The sequence below is a fragment of the Manihot esculenta genome, chromosome 2 (assembly GCF_001659605.2).
Source record: "Manihot esculenta cultivar AM560-2 chromosome 2, M.esculenta_v8, whole genome shotgun sequence".
In the NCBI taxonomy this organism is placed as follows: Eukaryota; Viridiplantae; Streptophyta; class Magnoliopsida; order Malpighiales; family Euphorbiaceae; genus Manihot; species Manihot esculenta.
In genome coordinates, this window is record NC_035162.2 from 3,313,432 (window position 1) to 3,340,203 (window position 26,772).

The 26,772-nt window shown below is 36.0% G+C and overlaps 2 protein-coding genes across 6 annotated transcripts; one reads left to right on the top strand and one right to left on the bottom strand.

Moving 5' to 3' along the window:
• The first annotated feature begins 8,160 nt into the window (after positions 1-8,160).
• On the top strand, positions 8,161-13,421 carry LOC110609646 (O-fucosyltransferase 29). Its single transcript, XM_021749394.2, has 9 exons — positions 8,161-8,797; positions 8,980-9,070; positions 10,172-10,248; positions 10,500-10,588; positions 10,719-10,929; positions 11,048-11,232; positions 11,786-11,888; positions 12,135-12,463; positions 12,682-13,421. Exons 1-9 carry the CDS (start codon positions 8,492-8,494, stop codon positions 13,004-13,006), a joined length of 1,716 nt encoding a protein of 571 aa, XP_021605086.1. The 5' UTR covers positions 8,161-8,491; the 3' UTR covers positions 13,007-13,421.
• A 689-nt stretch (positions 13,422-14,110) lies between these two features.
• On the bottom strand, positions 14,111-26,529 carry LOC110609645. Of its 5 annotated transcripts, none has more exons than XM_021749389.2 (17): positions 26,364-26,529; positions 26,140-26,208; positions 23,233-24,872; positions 22,648-23,145; positions 22,234-22,383; positions 21,784-22,091; positions 21,187-21,635; positions 20,828-20,880; positions 20,596-20,703; positions 18,715-20,519; positions 18,415-18,523; positions 17,557-17,737; positions 16,396-16,463; positions 16,177-16,292; positions 15,201-16,088; positions 14,635-14,725; positions 14,111-14,546 (listed from the first exon to the last, which is right to left on the bottom strand). In XM_021749389.2, exons 3-17 carry the CDS (start codon positions 24,860-24,862, stop codon positions 14,527-14,529), a joined length of 6,474 nt encoding a protein of 2,157 aa, XP_021605081.1. In that variant the 5' UTR covers positions 24,863-24,872; positions 26,140-26,208; positions 26,364-26,529; the 3' UTR covers positions 14,111-14,526. The 5 variants fall into 5 exon arrangements, with proteins under 5 accessions (XP_021605081.1, XP_021605084.1, XP_021605083.1 ...); XM_021749392.2 differs by having other exon boundaries at positions 22,648-23,097; positions 26,113-26,208; XM_021749391.2 differs by having other exon boundaries at positions 21,784-22,088; positions 26,113-26,208.
• Between the last annotated feature and the right edge of the window lie 243 nt (positions 26,530-26,772).

Genomic DNA, 26,772 nt, shown 5'->3' on the forward strand with positions numbered 1-26,772 from the left:
TTGGATGCTTATCATGAGTTTTATTGAGGAGAAGAAGAGAAATTAATGGTGGGATTATTGTAGAGAGGAAACTATATAATAAGGACGGCAAAGGTCTAAGTCTTCTGTGGAATCGCTTTCAAAGCGCAATGAAGTTATCTACATGACGAAAATCCATTATGGATTATTTCATTAGAATTATAATTATCGAGGGGTCATCTCATCTCGTTCCTTTTTCTTTGTTCTCTATTGGTTGGGCCACTTCTTGGAAACCCCCATCTCGTCTACCATTCTACGAGAGCAAGTTGTTATTAGCAAGGAACTTCCAATTATTTGCTGCCTTTGTCAAGAAAGCTCGGTTCAAATAGTAATTGACAAAGCTAAGCTAGAATATCCTTTTTTTTCTCATCAGCGAGCAAATATCTATGGAAATCCAAAGAAACAATTCTGGGTTGTTATGATCTTAAATCAGACAAGCCTGTAATAAAGACTAAACAATCACATTTTTTTTAGTAAGGAATATTTCCTTTGTGGAATAGGATTAGGAATTTAAATATGGAATCCCTTTTGTACTAGACTTTTTTTTTTTTTTTATAGTGGCTAATGTCAGCAACTAATAAATAAGATAATTATGAAAATAAAAAAATTCAATAATATCATGTAGTAAGCTGTTAAGGATATTGATGGATGCATCTATGTAGGAAGGTGAATAGTAATATCCGCTCATCAATCTGCATAAGCATTTATGTTTATATATACTTGTAGCTTTCAATTATTCTCTCTATTCACTTTTATTTACTAATTGTTTATGCTATATAATAAATTTTTATATAGCTTCTAAAACTTATATATTAATTGTTTTACTTTTATATTTTTAGGTTAATTAGGTAAAATAAATAGTAATTTGGTTAAATTAAAGGTTTTAGACGATTTAATTACTTTATTAAATGCTTGTGCAAAAAGTTTAAACAAAAAATATAATGGTTTATACTGAGATTAATTTAACTCAATGTTGTGTACCTCCGCTCATGTATATTTTTTTTAATTATGGATAATAATAATTTGCTAGAAAATATTATGTAATTAAGATATGTCCAATAGGCTCTTCTAAGCTACACTGAACATGTAATTTAACTTGAAATAAAATCAAATCTTTTAATTTCTATTTTTATTCTATTCAATAAATTTCTTTGATTTTTTTCTCACTTTTTTCTAGTGAACATAATTTTTCTTTTATTTTTTTATTATTAAGTCTCTATTTGTTTGAAAAAATAACTTATATTTAAAAAAAATTTATATAAAGTATTTTTTAATAAAATAACTTATTTTTTATTATTTAATTTTAATTTTAAAAATAAAATTTTTAAAAAATTTTATATATAAAGACTTTAATAAAAATATTAAAGTGTTCTTAAAATATTTTATTTTTTAATTTAATTAAAAAATATTTTATATTAATTAAATTTTTTGAATGTTTTAAACACTAAAAAATAAAAAAAATATTTTTATGTGAAGTAAACAGAACTTAAGAAAAGAATTTGGTGCTAAATATCTTATGTGGTTTCATACAAAATATTAGCTTATTTTCTACTAATTATAAACTTTTAAATTAAAGCTTTGGCTAACATTTATCATTTAAAAGAAAAAACCTTTAACAAATAGTTGACCTTCTTAAAAAAAAAAAAAAAAAAAAAAAAAAAAACACTTCGCCCTCGTTTTTTTATTTTTTTATTTTTTTGGGCCACCACTTGGGCAGTCTTCAACTATGCAAGGCCTTAAAAAAACATTATTTTCATAGTTGAACCATAAAAACTACTCAGTTCAATTGCTGAAGAAAGGAAGACGAACTACTTTAACTGGAAATTAGAAATGGACTAACTTTAGCAGTTAATTAGTAGTTGAAATGACGATGAAAATAAACATCAAATCTTCAGCTACACTAACAATTAGTGACGACGTAGATGACTTTCCTTTAATAATTTTAAATTTTATTTTGGCAAACAATTAAATTAAATGATGTATGGATAAATTTAAATAATAATATTAATAAAAATAATCATGTAGTGTAATGCTACGTAAGCAAACACTTTCTGATCAAAATTTAAAAATTTTGCGTGTATACCATTGTTAATGCTTTTTTAACTGGTCGGAAGATTCTTTTGAGTGTGGTCAAATGTAGAATAGGAATTAGAGAAAGGGAGCATCAAGCGTCTCGGAAGTCAAAACCCACACCACATAATGAAAATTAACATTAAACTCAGTTCCTTCTCGGGTTGGCATTTGAGACTGTGTCTTATTGGGCTAAAGGCATTCGTGTAAGCTGCAGTCGGGCTTCTTTAATACTGGGTTCTCATGAGTTTGGGCTTCCCAGTTTAGAGGGAGAGAGGTGTGAGTAAGGTGTCTTCTTGGTCGTCGCTCGTAGCAGGTGCCGAGCTGCTAAACAGTGCTCCACTTCTGTTTATGGGACCTACGTTTCAGTTGCAGGCAATTATTAGAATCTGATTACAGGTTCAATTTTTCTTTATTTTTCTTTTAAATTAAATGATAAGATGACAGAGTAAAAACGGGGTCGGCCAGATTAAAAATAATTGTACCGCAGGTCGAGTACTGGTGCAATTCAATGGGAAGTTGTGTGTGGCTGCAGGATAAATGCCATGCCACTATGTTTTTTTTTTTTTAAATATATTTTTTTAAATTTTTATTCATTATATTTTTTAATATAATTTTTTTATTAATTTTTAAATTATATTTATTTTAAATATATTAAATACTAAAAATATTTAAAATAATATTAAAATAATATAAAATTAAATAAAATTATAATAATTAATTATATGTTATTATAGTGTTAGAAAATGAATAATAATTTTAAAATAATAAAATAAATAAATAAAAAAATTATGAGATAAAATAAATAATAATAATAAAAAATTTTAAATATTTCCAAAATATATCACTTTTATGAAAAAATAATATAATCTTTTGGTTTCTACGCTCGATCAATTAAATGCTTAATATGTATTAATTGAATTAAAACCATTAAATTTAATCTTTCAGTTAGTTGGGCTAAGTTTAAAAAGTATTAATTGAAGCAATAACCTGCGGGATCCTCATCAATTAATGGGTCCCATCTATTAATTATAAGTGTATAATTGGATTGTCATCCAGCATTTGATCCACAAGGGAGCGATATAATTTCCTAATTTGAAATGAAGAAAACCTTCAATTTATTTTTTCCTCCTTAAATCAATTGAGAGTATAACGGAGCAAATAACGTCATTGAATAATTATACAATCGCTTTAAACCTATATCTCAATTCTCGAGTGAATAATTAACCATCGTTTTAATAAATAAACTACCAAAAATAAATTAAACACCAACTACTGATATTTCTTTTAATCACTCAAAATTTTGATTTTATTAAAAATACTTACAAATAATTATTCTGAATATATTATATAAGACTTCGTTTAACTATTATATAAAAAACAACAATAAAAAAATAAAAAAAACCTCAAATTTATTATAATGATATATTATATATATATTTAATTTCTCTGCAAAAGTATGGGCTTTAATTTGGTCCTATTGGGTTTGTTATATGATTTTCTATTTGTATTCATTTGCTCCATTGTACATTACATTGCAACTATGCAATAAAGGAAAAAAAAAAAAAAAAAGCGCTCCAATCCGTGCGAAGGCCAATGGAAGCAAAGTAATAATTAAAATTTTGTTTATTTTATGAAAAATATTTTTTTTTTAGTTTAGAACATCCTTTAATGATATATTTTTATAATCAAATAAAAAATTAAAATATTATTTTTTATATTTTAATAATTTTATTAAAATCTCTCTCTATATAAAATTATTAATATATTTTATTTTTTAAATTATAATTAAACAATAAAAAATAAAATAATTTTATTTTTTAAAAATTTTTTATATATTTTTTTTAAATTACAAACATAAATATTATTTTGCAGAAGCAAACATACTGTAAGGAGCAATCATATCGTTATATAATGTATCCTTGACAGAAACAATTAATTCCTAGCAATTGCATATGATTCGAGACCTGATTATCCACATCGGTCCCCGTTTTGTTCTTGAGCAACCCTTTAACGATGACACGTGTTGCTTCTTTTCATAAAGATCAACTCCAACAAGATTATAGCTACGGAGAATTTTGCTGACTGCGCGGTTTAAATAATTCAATATCGTTAATGGCGTTATAGAATAACATCAGCTTAAGAGTTTATTTGCATTGAGTTTGAAAATTAAAAAAAAATATTATTTTAATTTTTAAAAAACATTATTTTAAATATGCTTCTAACTAAATTATATAAAAAATAATTTTAAATTGATAGATTTAAAAATCACTTTTCTCAACATCATATTCAGTAAATTCAAATAGATCCTAATTTGTGTTTTTTTTTTTCAAATTATATTTAACATAATATTTATAAGAATACGGGCATATTATTAAGATCAAACTTGAATGACAGACCACTAAAATTAAGTTGAAAGAATAAGACCCGAAATGATAGACTATTAAAATCAAATCAGAAAAATAAGGCCAGAAGAGCAGCCCACTAAAGTTAAATTGGAAGGGCATACCGTTAAAGTAAAGTCGGAATGACAAAACCCATAGTAAATTGAAAGAGCAAACCACTAAGATCAGGTTAGAAAGACAATACTTAAAAGGGTAGTCTATTAAAGTTAGACCAGAAGGTCACGGTTCTTAAGTGTTCAGCACACACAAAACTATCAAAAAGTAATTACTAGCGGAAGCTAAGTCGAGAGAGTTGATTGATTTAATATGCCAGTGCTAATATAGATGGAAGGAACATATACTTTGTATTATTCACAAATAAATTATTTACAACTGTGTTGTATAAGAGAGTGTGGTTATTTTTTTCTCTGTCTATTTTCTTTATAATTGATTACAAATGAGTATTTATATGGTGAAAGGAAAGTCCTAAAATCTTTTAAAATAAAAGAAAAATACAAATAAATAGGAGCCAAATAAAATAAAAGATAATTCTAAAAAATTGTGATCCCCACTAAAACTTATCTTCTAGAAGCTATTTCCACACCCTCTTTGTTTTGGTGTTAGACTTCTCCAGCCGCTTCTAGAAAAGTTGGCAAAGTTCAGCTTCTACTCGAGCTGGATGTGCGCTAGTCCAGCTCGGTCCAAATTCATGTCTAATGCCAGACCAAAATTGTTCGAGCAATATAGTAGCGCTGGCGAGCTTCCAAGCATTCTTAGGCTCCAACCAATCCTGTTAGCTTTCGGATTCTCTGGCTCTAACTAGCTCTGCGAGCTTTCGGGCATTCTCTAGTGCATTTTATTGCCCCAACCAATCCTAACAAGCTTTTGGGCAATTTTTTGCCCCAATCAGCATTGACGCTCTTTTCAGGTGTTTTCTTGCCCAAATCAGTCCTGACAAACTTCCAGGCGCTTTCTTGCCCCAATCAACCCTAACAAGGCTCTGAATATCCTCCTCACAAACTTTACTCGCTCGCTAAGCAGGTCGTCCTGCTCAACAGCTCATCCCGTTTAGCAGCTCGTCTCGCCAATACTAAAGTCCAAAAGTCTCACCCGCTTAGCAGCTCATCCTGTCAGTGCCCATATTAATTTTAAATGGCCCTAAACAAGCTGTCTTCATGAAAAATATCCAAAATGGTCCCTATAATTTTTAAAACCTCTTCAATGGCCCAAAATTAACTATCACCATCCCAAAATGACTTGGCCCATCCTTGTACCACCTACTTGGCACCAAAATTAGTGCCAACTCAAATAAAAAAAAATTGGATGTTTTCGGAGAAAATTATAGTGGTGTGATAGGAAGGCAGACTACTAAGACCAGGTCGGAAGGACAAGGCTGGAAGGGTGAACCGCCAAGGTCAAACATTTCAAAAGGAAGATCACCAATGTCCGACCTTCCAAAAGAGCAAAACATTGAGGTTAGACTTTCCAAAATGAAGATCTCAAAGATGAAGGTCTCATTAAAGTAAGACCCATAAGGGCAAACCACTAAGGTCAGACTGGAATGGCAGACTACTGTGATCAGGTCGGAAGGACAAGACCAGAAGGGTAAAACTTAAGAGGAAAGTCCACTAAGATTAGGTCGGAAGGGCAGTCCAATAAGGTCATGCCAGAAAGACAAACCATTAAGGTCATGTCAAAAGGGGAAGGCTGGAAGGGTAGACCACCAAGGCAAACCTTCCAAAAGGAAGACCGACAAGGTCAGACCTTCCAAAAGGAATACTAACAAGGTCAGATCCTCCAAAAGGAAGACCAATAAGGTCAGACATTCTAAAAGGAAAACTAACAAAGTTAAACCCTTCTAAAAGAAAGACCATCAAGGTTAGACCTTTAAAAAGGAATACCATCAAGGTCTGACTTAAAAATGAAGACCACCAAGGTCCAACCTTTAAAAATGAACACTACCAAGGTCCGACCTTCTAAAAAAAACAAACCACCAAGGTCAGACCTTTCAAAAGAAGAATGCTAATACTAAACCTTCTAAAAGGAAAACAACCAAGGTCAAACCTTTCAAAAGAGCAGATAACTAAAGTCAGAACTTTCAAATGAAGAACACTAAGATTAGACATTTCAAAAAGAAGACCACCAAGGTCAGACTTTTAAAAGAGCAGATACCAAAGTCAGACCTTTCAAAAGGAAGATCACAAAGGGACAGACCACTAAGGTTAGGCTGAAAGGGTAGACCACTAAGGTCAGGTCAGAAGAATAAGACCCAAAAAGGCAGACTGGTCGGAAGGGCAAAACCGGAAAGGGCAGACCATTAAGATCAGGTCGGAAGGGAATACCACTAAGGTCAGGTCGGAAGGACAAAACCGAAATGGTAGACCAACAATGTCAGACCCTTTCAAAAGGAAGACTACTAAGATCAAACATTTCAAGAGGAAGACCACAAAAAAAAAAATCATAATATATTGGATAAACTATAATTTAGTCCCTCTAATTTAATGAAATGTCTACTATAGTCTCTGTAATTTTAAAAACTTACAATTTAGTCATCAATAATTGAAAAAACTACAATTTAGTCCTTACCGTTGGAATTAGAGTTTACTTGTAGTTAATTTTTATAAAAATAACCAAAATATACTTAATCCTTACTGCTCGCAGAGAGAAAATCAGAGGGACTAAATTGCTAATTATTGAATATTGTAGAGTTGGTCTAGTGTCGCAGCTACTACGAGAAGACCCAGCATTGACTAATAATGGGCAATGCGACAGGTCTAGCGGTCGAAGCGTGCCTATTTTCAGCAAAGGCAGAGACCGTGCGTGGTGACTGTATACTAAATTTGATTACTTCAAGATCACAGGAAAGGGCTGTTATGCAATTCCAGAAGATTGCACATGCCTTTGCGATGCCATCAATTTCGAGACTCACACGTCCCTTCACCGTAGTGTTCCCATCATCGGTAATGCCCAAACCCGAATAAGGTGGTGTTATCAACTCACGGGGCGGATGCCTTTTATGGCAGTTGACGAAACCGAGAGGAATTGGTCTCTTTTTGATTCTTATAAAAAAAAAGACGGAATGGTCGTAGATAGAAGAATAAGAGTTGCTTGGCCATCGGTGTCTACTAATGCCCGATCAGGCCATGCCATCTATCATCGCACGGCGACAGCGCGTGTTGATGTGGCCCACCGTTGGGCTTGATCGAGCTTGGTCGTTAGTTGAGTCACAATAATGGTGTTCACTATTCATTGTAAATCCAATTCCGCGATATTCAGCAAATTCAATATTTAACAGTTTAGTCCCTCTAATTTTCTTTAATTCAAACAGTGATTATTAAAGATATTTTGATCATTTTCATAAAAATTAACATTTAGTTAACTTTAATTCTAACGATATGAACTAGATTATAGTTTTTTCAATTATCGAAGACTAAAATATAGATTTTAAAAAAATATATAGATTAAAAGAAATATTTTATTAAATTAAAAAGATTAAATTACAAGTTACCTTAATATATTTAAAAAAATATCACTGGGTTTAGGGCTAATTCATAAATAAAAGTCCGTTCACAGTTGCCAAAAATTGTTTAGATAGTAGATACTGTAACATAATTTTTTTTGATAAAAAAATAATAATTATAATAATAAAGAAAAAGAAAAGGAAAAAGAAAAAGAAAAAGAAAAAGCTTCATAGTTCCACACACGCACAGCGTCTCTCTTCATTTCATCGCTCTAAAAACTCAGAGACGATCCCACAAAACCCCTCGATATTAGGCTTTTCACTTTCCAAATTACAGCACACTCATTGTTTACTCATTTGCCCCTCTGTTCTCTCTCTCTCTCTCTCTGTGTGTGTGTGTGTGTGTGTGTCTCCGTCTCACTCTTTTTGGTTCAGTCTCTGATTTTAGATGAGAGAGAAAGCGAGCTGCATTTTCTGTTTCTCGGCCATGGAGTATTGTGGTCTCATGGTGGCTTTTTGAGTAAATAAAGGATGATACAAGGGGTAGGATTGGGAATCAATGAGACTCATCAAGACGTTGAGGTTTAGCGTGATATTGACGAACCTGGCTCTATTACAGCAGCAAAACGGTAACCACAGCCCCAGCAGAGGCCGCGGAAAGCATCAGCATCAGCACCACCACCATCATATTCACAATGAGTGGTGGAGATCCTCTGCGACGCAGCAGCGCAGGAAGATCCGGTGGTCGCTAGTATGCGGGTTAATGCTCTTCATTTTGGGATTGATTTCGCTTTTCACGGGACACGTGGCCTCTGATCTTGAATGGTACTCTCAGAGATTGGTTAAGCACAGCTTGGGCCGACTGGTAAACTTTAGAAACTTCTTGTTCTACCCCCCCCCCCCCCCCCTCTTTTTTTTGAAATTAGAGTTAATTTGAAAAAAAACAAACTAGAGTGAAAAAGATAAGATTCAAGCTCTTAGTTGAAATGTGATGACAAATTTTCATGTAAATTATTGTAATTATTATTTTAAATTTAATATTAGCAGGATGGGAGTCGGCGTGAACCGATTGATATATGGAAATCGAAGTACTCGAAGTTCTTCTATGGATGCAGTGAAAGAGGACGTAATTTTGCTCGTAAGTTCATTCATAAGCAGGCATTATAGCGTTTGCTCCTGATTTTGCAATGGGTGCTTACTGTTTAAGTTTCTTTCTAGTTAGTCATTCCGTTGGAGTGAAAACAAAAACTTATAACTATGAGAGGAAGATTTTCCTTCTGTTTTTATGCTAATCACTAACTGCTAGATTAGAACAATGACAGGGCAACTTGTGGAATAAGGAGATTAGTTGCACCAACGAAAAGCGTTGATCTTTCAATTTTTCTCTAGGATTCAGAAGTCATTCATTTTACTTAGGGATTCTGCTCCTTTGGTCAAGCTACTTCTGCAGTGCCATATTTCTTATTATCATACAATCAGGCGCATTTGTCACCGGTGTAAATTACAAAAAACTTATCTTCCTAAGCATACAAATTGCACAAGTATTAGTCGTTCTGTGTTGTTGCCCTGCCTTAGTTCTTGGAGGAATTAATGTAGATTCTTTTTTAAACCCATGCGTCCCTTATTTCTTTGGCTGGAATCTGACTTCTTTGCAATGGTTAGCAGGATTTGCTCATTTTTGTTTGTGATTACTAAGTTCTTTGTTGCAATAATATGTACTCGGATGTTTGAAGGTATCACTTCTTTCAAGTTTAGCTATAGCGTTCCTTCTTTTAAACAAGTGGGCTTTACAAATGTCCCATTAGACATCTGAACTTCTCGAAAGTGGTATTAAGTGGACCTTATTATACTACTCAGCATTAATATTAATGTTAAAGAATGACGTGAGTTTTAAGAGTTTAGGTGCACATAGGTTTTTTTTGGTAAAGTTCAAGTGTCTAATGGGACGTTTTAGATGCATTTTAGGTGCACTTTGGAGAAATTTAAGTGTCTGATTGGACATTTTAAGAGTTTAGGATGCACATAGGTTTTTTTTGTAAAGTTCAAGTGTTTAAACATGTATTGGCCTTTTTCTAATATATATTATCCCATGTACCCCATAGGCCATAACTAAGGATAGGAACCAAAATGCGTGTTGTGTTTCTAATGGAGATTATTTATTTATCTTAATTCTTATTTCAAGATACTAATTTTCTACTCATGGATTGAACTTCTTAACACTTATAATTTTTACATCTAGCTGCCAAACGTGGGCGGTCATCAAATGGCTATTTGCTTATTGCAGCAAGTGGAGGGCTGAACCAACAAAGAACAGGAGTAAGTGAAAGTTTTATTATCCCATTGTGGTTTTCCAGAATCTGGTGGAAGAAATTGCGACTGTATCAGTTTTGTCAAGTGCAGTTATTTATATGTCATATGTACTTATCATGTTTGTTTGGACCAATAAGCTTCACTTAATTGATTTTATTGAATAAAGATTCTGTGAAATTTTGACTTCTAGTCTCATTATTATTTCATTGAAAGATAAATGCATTTTCATGAAAATAAGCATTACTTTTTGCCCTCAGATAACTGATGCTGTGGTTGTTGCACGGATTCTTAATGCTACACTAGTTGTACCTGAGTTGGATCATCATTCTTATTGGAAAGATGATAGGTAAGTTGGGATTCTTTTAGTCAATTAACTGTAACATTTAATTTAGAATATCTTCTTTTATTTTTCACAGTTGCCTTATTTATGGTCAACTTGTCAATTCTTCTTAAATATTACATCACCTGGCATGCAGTGATTTTGTCAATATTTTTGATGTTGATTGGTTCATTTCCTACCTTGCAAAAGATGTGACCATTGTAAAAAGAGTTCCTGATAAAGTCATGCGATCAATGGAAAAGCCTCCATATACAATGCGTGTTCCAAGAAAATCTCCCCCTGAGTATTATCTAGATCAAGTTCTGCCTATACTATTGAGGAGACACGTAAGACAATTTGCAGAATCAGTTACTACTTCCATTTTAATACCCATCCTTTGTTTCCTTTTAAATTCCGAATAGGCCAAGTCCTTTTATTGATTTTGGTTCTAAATTGCAATCGGCCTTTTATCTGTGAAATTCACAGGTTGTGCAATTGACCAAGTTCGATTATAGGCTTGCAAATAATCTTGATGATGAACAGCTGCAAAAGTTGCGCTGCCGAGTTAATTATCATGCTTTAAGATTTGCAAAGCCCATAGAAGATATTGGTCAAAGGCTTGTTATGAAAATGAGAAACATGGTGCCGCATTTTATTGCAATTCACTTGAGGTTTGTCTCTTTCTTTAAATTTGAACATTGATATCAGATTTTGATATGTTCAATTTAATTGCTTAAAGATGTATATGGTCAATTGGAATGTTAGTTTTATACTGAATTCAAGTTACCTTCAATGTTCTGCTTTCTGTGCAAGGATATTTATGTAATGTTTTCATTGTCCAACTGAAAATAAATTTATTTATGCCTTTTCTTTTGGATGTAACATTGTAGCAAAAAAATTTAAGATTCTATTCCTTCCGCTGAGTGCTGCTCTCTCCCATTATGAAATTGCAGAAGATAATGAGAAGAATATGGGCTACAGGCTATTTTTCCTCCTCTCATGTTTGTTAAATGTCTAAGGAATTAATACTGCATTTTTGCTATAGTATTCTGTTTTCTTCATTGGGTTTGTTGTTCATTGTTTGAATATTATCTCCCTTAGTATTTAATTGGGAATATGTGTTTCCTATGTAGACATACGAACATACATGTAAGAATGTTTGTTTGAACCTTCAATCACATGTTTTGATTTTGTCATTTGTATCTTAACCCTTATGAATCACAGGTTTGAACCTGATATGCTTGCTTTTTCTGGATGTTACTATGGTGGTGGTGAAAAGGAGAAATTTGAGCTTGGTGAAATAAGAAAGAGATGGGAAACATTACCAGTGAGATTCCTATCCTTTATGACTTTGTGGTTTAAATTTACGGAAAAATTGTTAGTCCCCTGGATTTTGGAAGTTATTTTTGGCTTAAAAGTTCTTGACAAATTGTGCGGTCTATTTGCTTTTTTATGTCTGCACGTCATAGTCTCTTCCATTTACCTGGAGAAATGCTTATTGAGATGGATTCTAATGCATTTATTTGGTCTTTGTAATTTGGCAATATCTATGTTTGTTCATATGATGTTATAGGACTTAAGTGCAGAGGAAGAGCGAGCAAGGGGGAAATGCCCACTTACCCCTCATGAAGTGGGAATGATGCTGCGTGCTCTTGGATTTGCTAACGACACATACATTTATGTGGCATCTGGAGAAATATATGGCGGAGAAGACACGCTGCGGCCACTCAGAGAACTCTTTCCAAACTTCTACACAAAGGAGATGCTTGCTAATGAAGAACTGAAACCTTTTCTTCCATTTTCTTCCCGTCTAGCAGCCATCGACTACATTGTCTGTGAAGAAAGTGATGTTTTTGTCACCAATAATAATGGAAACATGGCCAAGATTCTTGCAGGTCAAAGGTGAGAAATTTGGTCCATTGTGTTGCTCAATTTAGCGTTTATGTGGGTAAACTTGGGTTTATCCATTGGTTCAATTTAATAGGCTGAACATGGCATTCACATTTGGCCTGTCAATATTGAATATTTACCGGAGATTTTTTTTTCTATTATTATTAATGATTCTGATATTCTCTTAGACATTCCTCATTAACTTTTGTTGTCTGTGTCATGGATCAAAGGAGGTATGCGGGGTATAAGAGGACCATCAGGCCAAATGCTAAGAGGCTTAGTGCATTGTTAATGGAAAGGGATAAGATGGAATGGGATACGTTTGCTAAAAAGGTGAAATCATGCCAGAGAGGATTCATAGGGGAACCGGATGAGATGAGACCTGGACGAGGTGAATTCCATGAATATCCATCTCCTTGCATCTGTGAGAAGCCATTCAGTGATGATGGAGGCAGCAATGATGAAGCTCATCTATTACAGCAGGTCCCTATGAACTCCAAGGCAAAGGTACTATCAAAGTATGTGGAGGAGAAACAAAGCAAGAAAAGCCTTTGAAGGTCTAAGAAGAGAAGCATGAGAGAAGAACCAGCAACTTAGTAGAGTTGCAGAAGAACTAAGGCCAGGATATGGTGGGAAGAATTTATTCTTTATGTTGATCAGATTTCCTGAGATAATTATGGCTCAGCCTTTCATCTCCTCAGCTTCCCAACCCTCAGATGCTGGCGTGAAATTTTACTCGCTGGCATTATAACGAAAGGCTGCTCAAATGTGGTGATCGAGTTCCGTTCAGTTTCTCTGGTTGGATCAGTGAACAAATTGAATCTTTGTACAGAAGGTATCTTTTGAGGAGTTGCAATTGTTCATAAAGTAGTTTTGCTAGGTGCACGTTTTATGTATCCAAACGTTCATTTTGGACTTGGTTAAGTTGCATTGCCAAAATTTGATCTGTATCTGGTAATTTTCTCTTCTACTCTTGGTCTCAGGCCATCAGTTCTTGTCATGCGTGGTAGAAAGGTAGAGCAGGTATAATATGATTTCTGAAAGTTTATTATAATATAGAATCTGAGATTTAATGAAATTTTGTATGAAAAATATTTTTGAGATTTCACAATATAGATGAGATAGTTATTTTATTAAAACTTAAATATTAGATCATAATAGTTTAATTTATCATATTTTACTTTTTTAATAATTTAATTTGTCTAATTGTAATAGTTATTGCGATTTAATTCCTTTATTCGAATTGTATAAATCCAAAAATTTTATCATGATAAATTTTTTTTGTCGTCGTTACCAGGTAGATTTCATTAAAATTATCAGTGTTGCACGGCCCAGAAGCACGACATAACAGCACCCGCGTGAATCGGCGATGTCGATTGTAGAGATGCTAATACCCAGAGTCGACAAGTAAATACCGTTAATATGTTTCGCAAATGAATTTATTGTGTTCGCATAGAAGAATTATGGAATTAATATAATAAATGATAAATTCTCAATTAAATACTTTTTATATAACAAAAGTTCATTCAAAATCAATACCATAAATATAAAAACAAAAAGTTACGCACAAGCCAAACATGCAGACTCGACTCTAATGACAATCATTTATTACTTCAATGGCGAAACAGACGGGGGAGGGGCCAAACTAGAGATTAAAAATAATAAAAATAGTTGAAGACATTTTCATTTGCTTTTCGTATAGGAAGACTGCAGGTGCCTATTTATTATCCCAGATAAATTTATTCGAAGTCTTTGAACCAGTGAAACGAACGACAGATTACAAAGTCGAATTCCAGCAAATGATCTGAAAGAGCTTTTCCTGCAATATCAACCCGTAACTACATGGAGAATTTCCATATACAACCTATTAAGGCCAGAGCCTACGAAGACTAAATCATAATTGTGAATACACTAAACTGATATGAACATCTACCAGCTACATCTTATAATTAAAACCCAAGGGAGCAAGAATTTCCATTCCTAGCTATCTCCTCTAAATATACACAAACTACTAGTGTGTGTGTTCCAGTGACCATCCAACTTCTTTGAATATGATTCAACATTTCCAGGATCTTTCAACCATGGTTATTCCCTGCTACAATAAATCCGTCAGTTTTATGCATGCATATAACACAACTACAAAGCGAAAAGAGACAGAATCACTTCGGGAACTGAAATCTCACCTTTAGAAGCATTCCTGCTTTTATGGCTTTTGTCATGTGACAGCGATGGAATTTTTGAGACCATCAACGAGCTTTGTAGCCCTTCTAATAGCTGTGGACAAGAAGCACCAGAAGCACAAAAACACGTCAGATTCTCTATATCTGAAAGCATGAATATGCTGGTCAATTTGTACAATTAATGAACAACAAAAATTTAATCTTTACTCTCTCTCTCCCCCTCTTTTTCTTCTTCTTTTTTTTTTCCCCTTCTTTTGGATTCACTCCTTCCCTTCATTAGGCTAATAGGCTGTTGAAGTTGTCACCAAGTGGGATGAATTGTAGAAATAGATTCTTTAAGAAGATTCGAGGAGAGCCAGATTAGTTGAGGTTAGATTGAAATCATTGAATCTACGATGTTAATGATGAGGAATCAGCATTATCTACAGCAGATGGAGCAGGGTCAGGAGGAAACTATGCTGGCTTATTTAGATAGGCAAACCTGATTACGTGAAAAAGACTCCTCGCAACAAACTCTTGCAAATAATATCACAACATAGAACACAAGAACTTCACATCTTAGAACTTACTCTTGATGTCGGCTGAATTCTACGATTAGATCTACGTGGCTCAACAGAATCGGAGGTTGATTTTGTAGAATAACCATGCATATCCGTGTCCTCAATTTTACTCGACTTACCACCAGCAGGGGCAAGTTTTCCTTTACTCATCCGTTCAGATATAGCATCTGTGCTGGACATTATCTTAGAGGAAATGTTATCTGATGGATGAGCAAGTGCAGAAAATAAGATCGGGCCCTCCATCGCTCCATCAGTACTAGAAAATGATTGGAAGGCCATCACGTTCTGCTTTTCCAAAGTGCTTTCACCATGGTTTACAGAATCCTTGGTCTTTGTAGTATTATCTGCCACAGCACTATCATCAGGGGCAGAAATTGCAATACTTGATAGGCTGTCCTTCTGAGGAACTGTTCTAACAGGAACAGTGTGTGGTTTTCCAGACTTAACAACCTTGGGCTTGGAATCGGCTACTCGTCTTTCATTTGATTCAGTTTTTGTAGTTTTCAATCCCCGGAATCCTGCTCCTTGAGGTACCAAAGGTTTCACAAACTTGACAGAATCATTGGCTTCATTCATTCGACTACTCTGATCTGCAACATAATGCTTGCTTACTTCCATAAATTTCCTCTTCTTTCCAGGCTTGGGTACACCAAAGATTACTCCAGATCGATCCTTCTGCAACCCAGTCCTAGTCATTTTCAGTGCATCACGCCTATTTCCATCTCTACTGCTCTTACCAATATTGAATAGTTTTTCATCAGCTGATAAATCTATTAATGTTGGATCATCAGATTCATCAAATTCCATTGCATCAGTACTTTTTGAAGTCTTATCCTTCCCCTTGGCTTCCATGACAGGGCCATGCAACCTTGGTCGCTTCTCTTGTGGGGTATCACCCTGAACACCAGATTTTCGAATTAGTGCAACCAAGCATGAAAATTTTGGGCAGCAAAAATTCAAAAGGTTAAGAAACGCAAATAATCACCCCATGAGAAGAGCGATTACTCTCTCCTGAATTGGACCTCTCAATCCATTCTCCATCTTTCCATACAAGAGAAGGCCTAAGTTCCCATGCTTTAAAGGCTCTCGTTTCTCCTTGAGCTGCAACCAGAGGGGCAGAAAGATTATTTATGAAGAAAAAGTAGCATCAGCTAAAACAGAAAACTTCGGGTTGTCACTGAACTAGACAATCAATCATACATACCTGGAAAATTGACAGTTACCATAGGCTCATCTTTCTTGCTCTTTTCAGTTATTTCTCCCTCCCACCAGCTGAAAGAATAAAACAAAACAAAACCATCATACACATTAAAGTCATAAAGATGTCCTGAAGCCTAGGTGCAAGTTGCAGTGGTGAGCCTGAGCGAGATTTGGTGCAAAAGAAATAAAATAAGAGTACTTGTATTAATACATGATGTGCCTATTTTTGACCCCCTTTTGAGGCACATCAATACATAAACTCATATTAATACATATAAAAAAAATATCCAGCAGTAATCTTTTTTGAAATCCAAATTGTAAAGAAAAGGATGTTCAAAAGAAACCATAACCTTTAAGTTCCCAATAACAAGGCAATAATCCATAACAACTAATGATATAGTCATCTTCATCATGACAGGAAAAAGGTTTATGCTATCAATATAATCTCCTTTTACTCTCCTCTAATTGTAGATTGCTTAAAGTAAATTAACTTATTGATCACAGGAAAAAGGTTTATGCTATCAATATAATCTCCTTTTACTCTCCTCTAATTGTAGATTGCTTAAAGTAAATTAACAACTTATCATCAGTCCATGTTAACGAAAAGGGGATTTTTCTAAATGATTACATGACAAAAACAAGCAAGGAGAGGAAAAAGGAAAAATGAAAAAGAAAACAAACAGACAAGAGCATCCATAATAGAGATAGGGAATTGAAGCAAAGAAAGAGGAAAAAAAATTTGAGCAAAGAAAGCGCGTGGACCAATCACAGGAGATTTACAAAAAGGAAAGTGGAAAGTCAGTCAAACTCTTGTTCAAAAACATGATCTTAGTCTATTACTTTCTAATAAGCTGTAATTCCATGACGAAAAGGCCTTCAACATGCATTACTTCTGCCGTTGTTTAGTAACTGGAGACTTGAAAAAACCACTTCATTATTTCAAAGTATTCAAAGTGCAAGAACAGAAACAAGATTGCAAAATACAACGGTTCCAAAAGGAAACTTCCATCAATTTCTTAAAAAAAAAGTTTTTGCTTTGTGCATAGTCGAGTAAAGCTCAAAATTTCAAGCATCTTTTTCTCTGCATCTCTCTCTCTCCCCTCTCCCTGAAACAAGCAATTAATCTTTCTATTCAACCAGACAACAAAGGAACACACATGCATACCTATCTTGTACCCATGCATCAACTCTATCACCAACAGACCAATTATAGTCCCCCATGGCAGCTCTCCTTCTCTTCCTTGTTCCTTCAAATGGCATGGCAGTATTAGGACGAGCAACACGTATTTTGGGTGCCTCATCTCCTTCACCTTCAAGTGGCACCCACTCCCTTAGGTTTTCCGAGCCTGATGGATGAAATCAAATGGATAAAATAAATTTTTATCAATATTCATGCATGCATTATGAGGAACAAATTCCAACACTATTATATGTCTTCCACTTCTTCAATACCTCCTTACATAAGGAGAATCTTTAGGGAACAGTAGTTGCAACTTAGAATCAAAACTAATACGATGAAAAATATATGCTTGTGCAGTCTCTCTAAAGCCACAAGGCCTATTCAAAACTGAGCTGGCCTGAAATGCCTGGATCAAGACACTAATAGATCCTATACACATCACAATAACCTCTGTTCAATTATCCAACAGGTCCTAAATGTTTGTCAGACTTAATATCAATCATTATGCATTGAAGGACTCTAGCAATACGATATGGCTAGCTGGTCCTACACCCTTTTTTAATCTTTCTTTTCTAATACATGGAAACTGCATAAATATAAAGATTTGGCAATACTGCAACAACCAGACAATTTAGACTTTGTTGTTTACAGGTATATATAATCTAAAAGAAATCAACTTCCTGCTGAGTGTGATGACCAGATATGGGATTATGCTAAGAGAACGCATGCAAAGTCTATCTAGACCGAGCACAAGGATTTCTCCAAGATTTTTGCAGGTGTCAACATTGGAGTAATTTATTAATCATGCACATATGCCAGCTTTCCATTGAAGAAATTACATACCTTCACCTGATGTGAGCTCAGTATAACTAACATAGACCTTTCCATCTTCTAAACTCAAAATTTTGGCTGGGAACCAGGCTGCCCTATATCCATCTCCATCTTTGAAAACCTTCCAATAATAGTAACAGTAAAATGAAATGTCTAAAATGTTCATTAATGGCCAGCGAAAGAAACAAGGAAGAAGCAAAAAACTAGATAGGACATTAAAAAGGAACAGTTTTCAAATCCACACAAGAACAGAATCTAATTTACTGCTATAAGGTGAAAAAACGCAATTGCACAAAGTTGGAAATTCCAAACCTCAACATTGGAGCTCTCCTTAATGCTATTCTCTTTTAGAGTTTCTGCCTTTCCATACTCATTCTGAACAATGGAAGATCTGGATCCATTCTCAGATTCAGGGACCACCCCTATGGTTTTGGCCAAATCAGAAGGCTTGCAGCCTTGCCCTTTGGCATCCTTTGCAATGATTGCACCAGAGCCAGTGATATCTAACAATCTCTCATGGTCCTCACCAGATACGTTTCCAAAATTATGTGACTTCCCATGTTTAGTAATCTGATTTCCTTTCTTATCTGATGGAACTTCTGTTAGCTGCCTCACAGACGTATCTGGACCTCCAACATTGTCCACATCTAAAATTTCTCTACCAATGTCATTTGATTTAGAAACCAGCTCAAGAGCTCCTTGTGCTACTTTCCAATAACCCACTGGACCAGCTGTTACAAGCTCGCTAAATGGCAAAGGATCACCCATAGCCACTATTTTACCAGCTTGAGACACAGCTTCAGCTGCCAACTCTGCAGCTTTTACAATGGCATCCATATTTTCAGCTCGTTTAGATGCAGCCATAGCAGTTTCAACCTTCTTTCTAGCAGCCTCCCTCGCAGCAACAAGAATTGAACTGGAGCTGTTTGTTCCATCATCACCCTTCAAAATGGATGCAGGAGTGGCTTTACCCAAACTTTCCATGCTATCAGAAAGAGAATTAACATTTATTTGACTTGGTTTGTGGTGACCACCAGAAATGACTGCTTCTTCAGCCATCAGTTTAGCTTGCAATGCAGCATTTGATGCAAGCTTCGCAGCTGCAGCTGCTGCCTTTGCAACAGCAGCAGCAGCTGCTATTGCTACAGCTGCAGAAGCTAGTTTGGTTTCCACATCAGGTAACAACCCAGAATATCTATGCTTATCTAACTGTTCCCATGTTTCCTGGCTATGACTAACAGCAGAAGTAGCAAGAGCAGCAGCGTCCTCTGCCTGCAGCCTAGCCTTCTTTATCTGGCCAAGGGTATCATCAGAAAAAATTGTCCTTGGTTCTGCATTCTGGCCACATTTCCTAAGATCCGAAGAAGATGCAGGAGTTAAAGATGTAAAGAATTTCCCAGGGGGGTCTCTAGAAATAAGGCCAATTGGATTTGTGATGGCAGTGGAAGTAGACACAGGATTAGACACCACAGAAGCACTAATTGGTTCCAGATGAGGTTGAGATGGCAAAAGCTTTTGCATAGGATTTTCAGAAACTGAAGCCTTTTTTCTTTTTCTGGGCTTCAGATCAGAATAAGTTTGACTAGCTGATGTTGCTACTTTTGCATCAAGCACAGAAGAAGTCCCAGCAAAAACACTAGCAGGGGCTCCAGCCGCTCCACTTTGAAGCATGGGACCAATAGGCTTGGCACCAGCAGTATGAGGGACAGATGACTCTTTGCCAGAGGTCAATTGGACAGTTTCTGCAGCAGGGGCTTTCACAGAAAAACGACCACTTGTGTCAAATGTAGAAGTATGTGGAGAAGCAACCCAAGGGCCACCAAAAGGAGACTGAGATAGCCAAGAAGGGCTGTGCCCAACAAAATTCCTGATAGCGGGAGCTCGATGAGGATGCAAAGGCGAAAGTGCCAGCTGATAATCAATAACTGGACCCCTTGCCATGCCACTTGTTTGCAAAGGGTCACCAGGAGCAGGCATACCCCAAAGTGGTGAAGAGGGGGGTACAATGGGATTCACAATTGTAGGAGTACTCTTGCTGCTGCCTCGAACAACAGGAGAAGGAACTGCTTTACTTTGGGGACCACCTTGTTTAATTGATTGCTCGGGAGCTCTAGCACCTGTAAATCTCAATTCTGAAACTCTTGCACTCGGCCAAGTTCAAATATAGAATAATAAGTTTTACCAGACACATACCTGAACGAGATTGCAAGGGTGTCTCAGGTGTAATGAAATGAGACTTCTGACCATGAAGCCTTTCTAAGCATGACTGCCAGGCATTTTCCCAAAGGCCCCTACCACCATCTACAGACCCACAATAGCAGAAAATTCTACATCAATGTCAAGGACATCACACACACACACACACACACACACACACACACAGAGAGAGAGAGAGAGAGAAGGAGAAGGGAGGAAGACCACTTACCAGGTCCTCCAAATGCAGATATCATATATGCCTCATCCGGTGGTGTCCCTTGACTGCAGCAATAATTTCAAAAACCAATTAGGAGTAAAATCATTATCATCAAAACTCTATCTTTTGATATTTATAAAAAAAATAAATAAATAAACTAAAAGAGACCAGCAAAGCTCTTGTCCTTCCTTTTCCTTTATTTTTTTTTCTCAGTTGGGTGGAGCTGCAGGTGCAAGTGTATCAGAAATGACATCCAAGAGCACCTTAATCACATTCATAATGTGAATTTGGCCAACTCCACCCTTATCATGCCATAATGTGTCATTAGATAGTAGTAACTATATATGAAAACATCAAAGAACAGAACCCACATCAAAGCTCCATAAACAAAGATCTGAGCACGCAATTGGACTTGCTGTAAATCTGTGAAAGGTTGCTGAAACATTGAAGCTGTACAAACTGAAGAATTCAAATCCGGCAGACTAGTTGATGTTGCAAGAACAAATGGTCTTAAATTACTGGAGTCAACATGTCCAGGCACAAGCTGAGAAGAACCAGATGGGCTCAGGGAAATACAGCTTGTTTTGACTTCTCTTTCTGATATCACAGAAGATGTTACTTTAACAGGCCTTCCCTTTTTAGCAGTTCCTTTTGCTGCTGCCTTACCTGAAGCTCGTCTTGTTTTACATTTGGAATTACTTTTTGAAGCACCATGAGCGACAGGTACATCAGACACCTTTGAACTTCCATGAGAAAGATCATGAGCAATCTTGGGATCTAATTGGCCTAAGCCAGAACTTGAAGTCCATACATCCACAATCTTTAAAATGGACAGGAAGGAGAACAAATTAATTCAGGATTATATTAGTAAGCATTATGTCAGCATATATACAACTTACAGTCAAACAAGCGGGATATATAGCAGGAAAAATATAATAATATATAATAAAAAATGTGATGGAATTTACCGGGGATACTTTGCCAGCTTCTATAAAGGGCTGCCATTTCTTGGCATCTTTTTGAGGCAAATCCACCAGTGGAGTAACCTCAAAAGTAAAGCTACTATCATCTTTAGAGGCATCATTTTGATTTGGATCCTTAGAAGCAGACAGCATTTTGATGGCATCACCATCAGTTACCTCAGAAACTGAAACACTCTGGTCTGACAATCTTTTGAGCTCCTCATGATTTTTGTCATGAGAAAACTCACTAGCACTAATGACAATAGGGGAACCACCAGCTGCCTTGTCAAGATCAGCAGTACTTTCATGTTCTACTGCACATCAGGTTGGGATTCAGAAGGCGAAAGACAGAAGGAATACTCCTGGATTATATATTAATCTAAACACATACAAAACTAAGATGGAGAATGGCAATCAAAGCAAAGTTAAACATATAGATAATATGAAATGATCTACCGCTAGAGCTTGGAACAGCAGTCTGCTCAAAACTCAAATCTCCAGATCCCGTGACAGTGTTTTCCTCCTGATCTTTTTGACTACCATCCTGGCAAGGCTCCTTTATAGCTGAGGGCGCAGGTCCAAGCATCTCATTGTTTACTGTTGCTTCTGCATAAAAGGAGTATTAAATGACAATAAAACATCAAGTTTCAGTGTGAGAAATGACAATATGTCACCAAAAAAAAAAAAAAAAGAAGAAAAGATAAACACAAACATAGTTTGCTAAAAAAAATTCAAACATAATTCCAGAGTGAGAAATAGTCTGAGTGCATGCCGAAGTAGTAAAAGACAATTTCATCCAAATTGCATCTTGTCACCAGATATTCAAAAAGGCTAAGTACACATGCGCATATAGACATTACAAATGCTCACCTGAAACATTTTTAGCTTTCTTGTCATCCTTTTCTTGTACTAGAGCTTCAACGCTGTATCCCTTGTTTGTAGTTGAATCACAAGGAGCTGGACACACTTCTTTATCCATTGTGCACTCCTCCCCAACTTTTTTGGTCGCTACTGCTTGACGTTCAGTTTGGCTTTCTGTATTACAAGTACCCACTTTGGATAGAGAATGAGCAACTGACTCACACAGCATCTGATCAGCAGCAGCAGAAGATCCCCTTTCAGATTCAGAAACAGGATCTACTCCAGTTGTCACTTGACTAGATGCCTTATGATCAGAAAAACTTGCTTCCTTAGAAATCTTGCCAACATCTTTGTCTGAGTAAGTAAACACTGCAGGTAAACCAGATGCTTCAACATCCTTCTGATCAATAACCCCATCAGTAGTAATGCAATTCTCAGAAGACACTGGAACATCATCCACTGTATCACATGACATGTTAGTACCTTTTTCAAAGGCAAAATCTGATGCTGCAAAAGAGAAGAGAAAAAGAGCTTCAAAATTACTGAATTCCGTAACTTCATGGCTAAGAGTCAGCATGTAAGGATCATCATTACCTGATTTATTTCCAGCAGTATCTGAATGAGGCTTAGAAACTATTAACTCATATCCTAAGCTACCTTCACCAGAAGAGGCCCCATTCCCTTTATTAATGATTGTATTTCTATCATTATCATCAGAAGGCAACTCCTCACTCCCCTTTTGCTCAATAACAGGAACATCTTTATCACATTTATCATCATCACATTGTCTGGAGACCTCATTTCCTTCACCCATTTGCATGGATTCAACAGTTGTGGATGGCGAAACATGGCCTTCAGCATGTGTCTCACTAATAAATTCAACTGAAGAACTAACCTCAGGCAAACTAGAATTAACAGCTCTATAGCTACTGCTTCTATCCACTTTATTTTGAGAACATCCATTGCCCTCAATAGGCAACAGATAAGCCTCAGACTTGCAACTTAAGTTCTTAGTGTCCAAGTGGGACCCATTAGACTTCTCAACTTCATGCCTTCCTACTGTAGCATTTCCTTCAACCACCACCGGTGGTACTTCAGGTGCAGCTACTCCAGAATGAACATACTGCATCTCTAAGCCAGAGTCCCCCTTGGGTATTACATTAGGATCTTGCACACTACCCATGCTAGTCTTGGTTGCACTTGATTCTTCCATAGATTCTACTGAGGCCATACAAGGAGGAGAGTCCCTTTCAGCCATTTGTGAATTCAAAACTTGAGCATATATTTGAGCCCCTTGGCTTAATAATACACCCCCTTTCTCCTGAGGCTCATCCTTATCTCTTCCTGAAACATCTAGATTTTCCTCAGCAGTTTCATTTACATGATTTGATGAACCTTCATTAACCAATTCATCATTTCCTGTAACGTTATTTTTTGCATTAGCAAATGCATTAGTAATTTGAGTCCCTGAATCGGGACCTTCTTCTTTCCTGTTATCTAAAGATTCATTAATGACAGCATCAACTTCCCTTTGACTAACACCATTACATTTATCATCAATCAACTGACTCCCCTTGGCAATAGGCAGCCTGACCTCTACACTAATAGCAGTTAGGTCACCTAAACCTTGATCAACAGAAGGATTACCTTGAGGAGTCTGTGAACTACCCCCAACTTGAGGCTGCTGCTCGCCACCATCATCATTTAACATGGAAAGATTTTCTGGAAGTTCACCCAGCTGTATACTTGTAACATCTACCATTCTAGCTGGTATACTACTCTCCTGTTTTGAGCTCGGCTCCATTTGCTTGACCATGCAACCTAGTTCATCACAGGAATCCGATTCCTTCATATTAACTTGAGCAGGAATATGTTCTTCCTGGCCAACAGATTTTAATAACATTTCAACAGATTCCGAAGAAGTAGCCTCAGACCATACATTATTGCACCTTGAAATTGAGCAAGATTCCGTTGCACCTGAACTGAACTGTATCCCACTACTACCCCGGGAAAAATCTTCAATCCACTGGCTATCTTCGTTACTTTCAATGCCCAGAAAAACCTCTGTTTCAACTAAACTGTCAAACCTTAAAGTTCCATGAAGAGTGTCATCAAAATCAAACTTTGGAAGAGCATAAGGCCTTAGAACAGGAGGAAATTTATCTCTCCCTTCACCAGCTAAGTGAAGCTTCTGGCTTTGAAAATCATTGTCATCATAATCCATGGGTGTATGCCTACAATATGAAATGGCGAGAGAGATGAGGGAGGGGAGACAGATGTCATCGACATACAAACGATACAAAGATCATTAACCCAGGTTAGCGGGCAAGGCAGCATATGTTTGAAATACTTTTTCATTTTCTAGGGAAATTACACCAGGATACACGATGGCTACTAAAAACCCATTGATTGTCCCGGTTGCATGCCTAAGTTAATCATGGAAGTGAGTGGAACATGTGGAAAGCGTGCAGCAGTATATTAAATATCAGAAAATTCAAAGCATAGGGAAGGGATGGGGATAAATACAACAAACATGTTATATGAAAAGCTTACAAGGCTGGAAGTTAGACATTTCTTTCTTTTACCTTTTCAGCACACAAGCTCCGCAGCAAACAAATTCACTTCTTAATACAACTAAGTAGAATCAAAATTTGTCATGGCCAAATATACTAGAATAAAAGCATGCCAATAAACCTCCTAAACATGGTGTCCAATTAACAAAGGATTACATCCTATAAGACAGTACAAGAGTGAATGTCGATTGGTCCTGTCTATGCTGACTGCTGAGTCATAGGGGTCTGCTGGACAAGCTCTAATGTACCTACTAGTAGGACAAGCAAATAGTGGATCAAAGGATTTTTGCTGCAAATCAGAATAACTGTGACATAACTATCTGTTTTACATGGCTTTGCTGTTCCTGTCAGTGTAATTCAATATATAAATTAAAAATTTTAAAAGGCCAGAAATAGGTATTAGAATTATATTAAAAGAATAACTTAATCTCCTCAGAAACTATTAATTACTAGATAGAAGCGCAAACTTTGCAAATGATACATGTGTGCCTGAGCGTGCGCGCACGCATGCACATATGTTACCAGAACATAGCTTAGACGGTGTAACCTCTTTTGTGAATTCAATGAAAGGCCAAATCCCCTCTACTTTTCTCTGTGAACTTACTAGTCATTTCTGCTAGCAATACAACCAAATTCCACAAGCACTAGTTTAAGCTTTTTAAACATTTAATAACTTTAACAGGCAAAGTAGCCACTCCTTAGCTATTATAACCACCTATATCCTAAAAGAGGGAACGAAAGGTCGAGCCTTTAAACTTAAATTTTCACCATTTTGAAGCGAAAAGTTGAAGCAGCACACTGTTGGCGTTTCATTAATTGCACCCGTTATCAAAAGAAGAATAAAAAGGCTAACCTTATTCGCTTTAATTAGAAAAAAAACAAAGTAGGAAATGAACAGTACCAGAACAAGTAAGTCTAGAGACGCTACCTCCCTCCATCCGGTGACGAAATCCAGGCCGGTTGATCCTCAACTCTTCCCCAATCGTAAGCTCATCTACTGCTCCACAGTAACCACGACAACAAAAAAAAGTCCAAAATTAGCCCTTCACTATGTCCCAAATTTGCCCACTTTAGCTATAAGAAATACCTAATCAAGTGCCCCAGACTGCCAACCACAAAAGAATTTCTGCACACTAAAGACTGTATACTCACCGGAATCTTTAATTCGCCGGTTGATCGAGCTAGGGTTCAAAAGGCCAAACAAGTGAGATATAGAGAGAACCAGAGAGAGTGTGTGTGGGATATTTTTCCTCTTTGTCAGTGGTGTTCTGTTTCGTGCCCTCGCGCTAGGGAAATAAAAACGGACTCGTTAGATGCGAACAACTGAAGGCGATCGATTTAAAAAAAAAAAAAGAAAAAAGAAAAAGACCTTCAAAAAAAAAAGAAAATAAAAAGGTAGGGTATTCCGAGTTAGTCAATGATCCAACGGATGTAAACGGATTGTAATACGACACGTGGCCCTTTTAATACATCCGATAAAGCGTATAGAGCAATGTTGCGGTGATGGTGGAACTCGTGACCGTATGATAGGAAAGCGCCAGATTCGTGACACTGGAGAGGA

What these genes read in the sequence shown, in the direction of transcription:
- LOC110609646 (XM_021749394.2), top strand. Translation starts at nt 8,492, where the DNA reads ATGAGACTCATCAAGACGTTGAGGTTTAGCGTGATATTGACGAACCTG. An exon ending in AAGAGGACGTAATTTTGCTC is followed by an intron (nt 9,071 to 10,171) that starts GTAAGTTCATTC and finishes TTTTACATCTAG; the next exon opens with CTGCCAAACGTGGGCGGTCA. An exon ending in TGAACCAACAAAGAACAGGA is followed by an intron (nt 10,249 to 10,499) that starts GTAAGTGAAAGT and finishes TTTTGCCCTCAG; the next exon opens with ATAACTGATGCTGTGGTTGT.
- LOC110609645 (XM_021749389.2), bottom strand. Translation starts at nt 24,862, where the DNA reads ATGGATTATGATGACAATGATTTTCAAAGCCAGAAGCTTCACTTAGCT. An exon ending in AAGCTGGCAAAGTATCCCCG is followed by an intron (nt 21,636 to 21,783) that starts GTAAATTCCATC and finishes TCCATTTTAAAG; the next exon opens with ATTGTGGATGTATGGACTTC. An exon ending in TGAGCTCACATCAGGTGAAG is followed by an intron (nt 17,738 to 18,414) that starts GTATGTAATTTC and finishes TTCATCCATCAG; the next exon opens with GCTCGGAAAACCTAAGGGAG.